Here is a 6499-nt window from a genome sequence, read left to right as displayed (position 1 = left end):
TCGGACTGCCTACTCTCTCTAACCTCCATGTTTCCTGCCATTCTGCCCTATGTATTTTAACTTATGTTGTCCTTTCTATGTCTATTTTATCACGTTTTTTGTATATTTCATTGTGTGTTTTAATGTGTGTGATGTACGGTGTCCTTGAGTGACCTGAAAGGCGCTTTTATAAATAAAATGCATTATTATTATTCATTATTATTAAGTGAGGTCTAAATCACGAAACTGAGGTTCATCCTTTCAAAGTAATGTACGGATTAAAACTAACAAATGTAACAGCATTTAATTGAAAGCTAGAGAGTATATTTATAATAATAAAAATAAATATATATTTTTTTTACTTATATCTGTATGTCATTGCGGGCCGCCAGGAATGTTTCTGCGGGCCGCCATTGGCCCGTGGGCCGCACCAATGCATTACCCTGCGTTCACGCCGTAGTGAACTCTAGGTCACTCCAAGGGAGTAACACTGATTGGCTGTTACGGCATGTCACTCAGTGGCAACGCTGTTGAACGCTGATTGGCTGTCATCACGCGTTTGCTGCCGAAAAGTTGAAATATTTCAACTCGAGCAGCATTTGTCGCGCCGCAAAATACGTGCAAAATACGTGCTGCGCTGCAAATTGGTAGCAAGTGCTCCGGCAGTAAACCTGCAACGCGTCTCTACATTCACTTTGAATGGGATCTTGCTGCGCGGCAACTTTTTGCATCTTTTGGTGTGAACGCAGGGTTTAATGTTTCCCCTTTTGTGGCTGCAGCTGTGTGTTGGCCAATTACGCTGCACGCCAGTCCAGTGTGATAACTATCAAGTCTAAATTAAAATGTTCAGCCCTTGCCTTACCTGCCAGGCAATGAAGTGAATAAACCCTTCATTTTGTATTTCTTATTCATAAAGGATTGCAGAGGGATCAAACATGATGGAAAACAATGATACAGACTCAGCTGTATCAATGATCAAGAAGTATTTGGAAGATATGAATAATCCACTGCACATTGCTGTCACAGGAGAAAGTGGAGCTGGAAAGTCCACCTTTGTTAATGCCTTCAGGGGGATAAAAGACAGAGATGAGGGAGCGGCCCCTACAGGTGTTGTGGAAACGACCATGAAGCCTGAGCCTTACCCACATCCAAGACACCCCAATGTTACATTATGGGATCTCCCGGGAGTTGGAACCACCAGATACCCAGCTGATCAGTACCTGAAGTACGTGGAGTTTGAAAAGTTTGATCTTTTTATCATTGTATCAGCTGGTCACTTCAGAGAGCATGATGCCAAGCTGGCTCAGGAGATCAAGAAAATGGGCAAGAATTTATATTTTGTCCGCTCTAAGATTGACAACAATCTAAAAGCTGCGCAAAGGAGCCAGAGGGAGTACGATGAAGAAAAGACACTTCAGGAAATCAGGGAAAACTGCATTGAAGGTTGGTTTTCTGAGTTAATATGACTGTGAATATGAATTATTTCTAATTTTTTTCAAAGGAGCACTACTCAATGTTTTCAAGCAACGTATATATATATATATATATATATATATATATATATACGTATACGTGTGTGTATATATATATACGTTGCTTGAATTAGATCAAATATATGTGTATGACTACGCTACGCTGTGTCCCATTACAGACAGATAGTTTAAACACATATTCCCACACGCCTTTCTAACCACATTAAGTTCAACCTGTATTCCATTTCCAACAGGACTTGAAAAACAAAATGTGGCGTCCCCTCAGGTCTTCCTGGTGTCTAGTTTTGATCTCCAATTGCACGATTTCCCCGCCCTCCAGGACACCATGGAGAGAGAGCTTCCTTCACTCAAGAGAAATGATCTGATCTGTAATGATCTTCCACTGCACATTGCTGTCACAGGAGAGATTGGAACTGGAAAGTCCACCTTTGTTAATGCCTTCAGGGGGATAGACAACAAAGATGAGGGAGCGGCCCCTACAGGTTTTGTGGAAACGACCATGAAGCCTGAGCCTTACCCGCATCCAATATACCCCAATGTTACATTATGGGATCTCCCGGGAATTGGAACCACCAAATTCCCAGCTGATCAGTACCAGAAGTACGTTGAGTTTAAAAAGTTTGATTTTTTTATCCTTGTATCAGCTGATCGCTTCACTGAGAATGATGCCAAGCTGGCTCAGGAGATCAAGACAATGGGCAAGAATTTATATTTTGTCCGCTCTAAGATTGACGACAATCTAAAAGCTGCGCAAAGGAGCCAGAGGGAGTACGATGAAGAAAAGACACTTCAGGAAATCAGGGAAAACTGCATTGAAGGTTGGCTTTTCTGAGTTAATATGGTGACTTTGAAAATCAATTATTTCTCATGTTTTTCCAAGGAGCCCTACTCAATGTTATATATACTACTCATATATATTTTATGTTACTTGAATTAGATCAAATCATGTATATGACTCCGCTATGCTGTATCCCAGTACAGTCCAATACAGTAGAGTTTATACATGTATTCCCACACGCTTTTCGGACCACATTAAGTTCAACCTGTATTCCATTTCCAACAGGACTTGAAAAACAAGGTGTGGAGACTCCGCAGGTCTTCCTGGTTTCTGGTTTTGATCTCCATTTGTACGACTTCCCCGCCCTCCAGGACACCATGGAGAGAGAGCTTCCTTCACACAAGAGAAATGTTCTGATATTAACCCTTCCCAACGTCTGCAAAAGCATCATTAACAAGAAGAAAGAGGTTTTCCGTTCACAAATTTGGCGCCATGCTATAACGTCTGCAGTCGTAGCAGCTGTACCTCTCCCAGGGCTTTCCTTTGCTGCTGATGTAGGCATTCTGGTCAAGGTTCTTCGGGACTATTTGTTTGGGTTTGGTCTTGATGAAAAGTCGCTGGAAAAACTTTCCAGGGATACAAATACACCATTAGATGATATAAAGCCAGTGTTTACATGTCTTTGTTCTGGAAAGAGTGTAACTAATGAGCTTGTTCTCATGATGCTGCAATCTGGAGCATTGGTATCAGCAGCTTTGGTAGCAGAGGAAGGTTCCCGATGGATTCCTTTTATTGGAATCCCAACAGCTAGTGCACTTTCTTTCACTTCCATTTACACGTTTTTAAGTTCTACTGTTAACAGCCTATCTGTTGACGCGGAAAGTATTCGGACAAAGTTCCTGCTCAAAAAGGCTCTAGCCTTTAGCGATCAGGAACAATGAACGCTTCAACTGAAGCAAACCTTTGAAAGTGCAATAACGGAAAACTCAATTCAATAGTCATTAGTAGAAAGTGTTTTTGTTTTGTTTTGGTTAGAACGGTTTTAATAGGCATGATATGTCCAGGCCTGTATTATCCACAGCAGAGCTAACAGGGCCAGTACCAAGGGGCCCGGGGCCACGACAGGGGCCTTAGCCCAAAGGCCAATGTTAACATAATAACTTTATAGTGATGAATAGATATTTGTACGGTCACTTGAGGAGAGAATGGATACATTTAGTTATATTCTAATAGATGACAGCTTTATAACAATTAGCCTACAGCTGCTGAGATGGATAACAGGGAGGCATAAAAATAACCAATCTTATTTCTCTCTTTCTATTTCATCGCATTATCAATACCATTATACATTGAACTTACTTACTTAACTTACTTACTTACCTTTTTGTTTTTACTTTGAATGGGAAGGCCATCAAGAGCATGAGCAAAATAGCAGCTTAATTTTCTACGCAAAAAGTTACAGGACACTGACAGCTAACAGCATGCAGCTTGCTAGCAACAATGGAAAAGCATGTGCAAACTCCAAAGCAATGTTCTAAACGCAATAACCACTGGTTGATAATTAATTGATGACATGTGACATGTTCCATCAACCAAGCCAAAGGCAAAGCCGGGCTTATTCCGCTTGGCCTTGCTACTTTCAGCTAGAGTTACGTTCCATTGACGTGACTTAAAGGTAAATTCCGGTGTAAAATGGATTTGGGATATGTTTTGTATGATAATGAGTTGGAACGTTCGTTTTGGAGTACAATAAATGCATATAGACACATTCTTCAGTTGGCTATTGTTAGCCGATTCTATCAAAACGCTATAAACTTGGAATGATAGGGGCATGTGTTGCACAGAGCTTGCGTGTTGCGTGCTGACGGATGTCACAATCTCTGTGTTCGTCAATCTACCTATCGAGTCTTAAAATCAAGATGGCGTTGACGGGTGATCTACTGATGGTATTGCGTGTATAAAATGTCCTTATTAATAAACAATCTCTACACCGACAAAGTTATCAATGCCTCATTTTATATGTTAAGACCCTTATTATACTACCAAAGAAGTGTCGGGCTACTTGTAGCCTTTTAAGTGGTTTCAAAAAAATTATTTAGTTTTTACCATAACACATGCCCCTATCGTTCCAAGTTTATAGAGTTTTGATAGAATTGGCTAAAAACAGCCAACTGAAGATGCGTCTGTATGTGGTTTTTGTGCTCCAAAAAGAATGTTCCAACTCGTTATCATACAAAACATATCCCAAATCCATTTTACACTGGAATTGACTTTTAAGGGACTCTCCGCTAAATAACCATGGAAATGTATCCAACCAAACTAACCTGGTCGGTACCAGGCTTACTGTCATGCTTACTTGATCGGTGTTTCAGAGAAGTTCATCTGTCGGAAACAAGTGTACCATCAGAAGTTTAAATGATGCAAATAAAATAATGAAATGAATTGCTATCGATTGTTATCTTGGATATTTTCTCAACACATTTTTATCAAAATCGATGTTTTAGACCCTAGTCGGACACCAGCAGTTGGGTGAGTCTATCGCTGCTGCTGTGGTTTCGGGCGATCCGAATTTGCGCCCCGAGTATGCCATTTAATTCTTGGCGTTGGCTTATTTTTGTAATTCCCTTTATGTCAGAGAAAGTAGGCCGAACAATTTACTTTTCATACAATAAAAATGTCTTACAATTTCAGTAGAACCCAAACATAACTTCCGAAAAACCCATGTTAAAGTCAATATTAGTATTAATGTTACTGATTGTAATAACAATAATAATTGATCCGTTTTTTATAACTCTTTTCTAAAAAAGGAATACATACAGACAGTACAGACACTCAAAGAAAAGGAGAAATAAACAACACCACAACAATAGACAACACATTAAGAGAGAGAGAGAGGGCGGAAGATGACAGATGACGATTTTTCAGATGTTCTAGGACGGTGGTCCTGAAGAGATAGGTATTAAGTTGACTTTTGAAGGAACAGAGTGTATCGGAGTTTCGGATGGCCAGAGGGAGGGAGTTCCAGAGGGTAGGGGCGGCGATGGCGAAGGCTCTGTCCCCGGGCTGCGGTACTCGGTCTTTTTGATGGGGGTGAGAAGGTTGGCATCAGCGGAGCGTAGGCGGCAAGTGGGGGAGTGGCGATGGAGAAGATCTGTTATGTACGATGGTGCAAAGCTGTTTAGCGCTTTGTAGGTGGTCAGGAGAATCTTGAAATTGATGCTTTGTTTTATGGGAAGCCAATGAAGTCGACGGAGGATGGTGAAGTCTTTGTCACAATGACAAAGACACTGCTGCATGGGAAATTGTCATCCACATAAATTCCATTCAGGTGAGTTTAACAGGTTCATTAAATGTATAAATTGATTGGTAGTATGGGCTGACAAGAGTACTAGGGTATATAAGCAGGTCCATGTATGTCCCCGTTAGAGTAAACAAACATCTGCAAGAATGGCATGCCCTTTTATAGATGAAGAGCCAATTTATCTGGGTGCTCAGATGATAAGGTTAATACAGTTACTAAATTGATAGCAGAATACATTTCCACTATGTACTTTTCCTTTCTAATTCACTATTCTGTCTGTTCTAGCGTGTTTCGCTGACTGGCCTGGATGTCTGGACTCTCCTCATGGTTAACTGGCCAGCAGCACATCACCATTTTAATATGATGTGCATGCATTTACCTGTATGTCTATTATGGCACCCACTGCGTGTGTAAGAATAAGTACCCAGCCTGTCAAGAATCGGTGGCCGCTTCATTCCAACCATATTCCGACCTGTAAGCAGACCCACTGACGGTCAAAGTGAAGGGTTTTGTTCCCGATAGAGCATCGGCCCTGGAGGGAACGTCTCCCCTGTGCTCCTCGGTCTGGGCGCCGACAGCAGGAAAGGTGTAATGGCGTGTTCCTGAATCCTCGGATACCAGCCTTCCGAGTTGCGTTTTTGACCTCTCTTCCGGTCTCGGAGCATTTATAGCATGGTTTATAGCCTTTTCGTCTTTGTGATTGTGTAATGGAATTGTCGTTGTTTATTGTTAGCTACATTAGCCTCTTAGAAAACCAGCCCAAAAACAAGCAACACAACTTTACATTGTATTGCACACAGAGCAAGACCATGCAATGCATAAATTGGTGACCGGAATTAAGTAGCAATGTTAACAAGTGTGTAAGAGCATTCAAATTACATTCAAATGACCAACGACTACTTAATTACTAACTTACTTGCTTGGCTGTGACTGTCTGTTATTTTTAAA

At 41.1% G+C, this 6499-nt stretch overlaps 1 protein-coding gene across 1 annotated transcript; it reads left to right on the top strand.

Annotated features, from left to right (window-relative positions):
• The first annotated feature begins 901 nt into the window (after positions 1-901).
• Positions 902-3217, top strand: LOC115550734 (interferon-inducible GTPase 5-like). Its single transcript, XM_030366017.1, has 3 exons — positions 902-1422; positions 1706-2290; positions 2536-3217. The coding sequence occupies exons 1-3, from the start codon at positions 915-917 to the stop codon at positions 3189-3191; spliced, it is 1749 nt and encodes a 582-aa protein (XP_030221877.1). The 5' UTR covers positions 902-914; the 3' UTR covers positions 3192-3217.
• Positions 3218-6499: the final 3282 nt, after the last annotated feature.

Source organism: Gadus morhua, chromosome 9 (genome assembly GCF_902167405.1).
Source record: "Gadus morhua chromosome 9, gadMor3.0, whole genome shotgun sequence".
Classification (NCBI taxonomy): domain Eukaryota; kingdom Metazoa; phylum Chordata; class Actinopteri; order Gadiformes; family Gadidae; genus Gadus; species Gadus morhua.
Note: the sequence above shows the minus strand (reverse complement) of the source record. Positions and strands in the feature narration are given on the sequence as shown.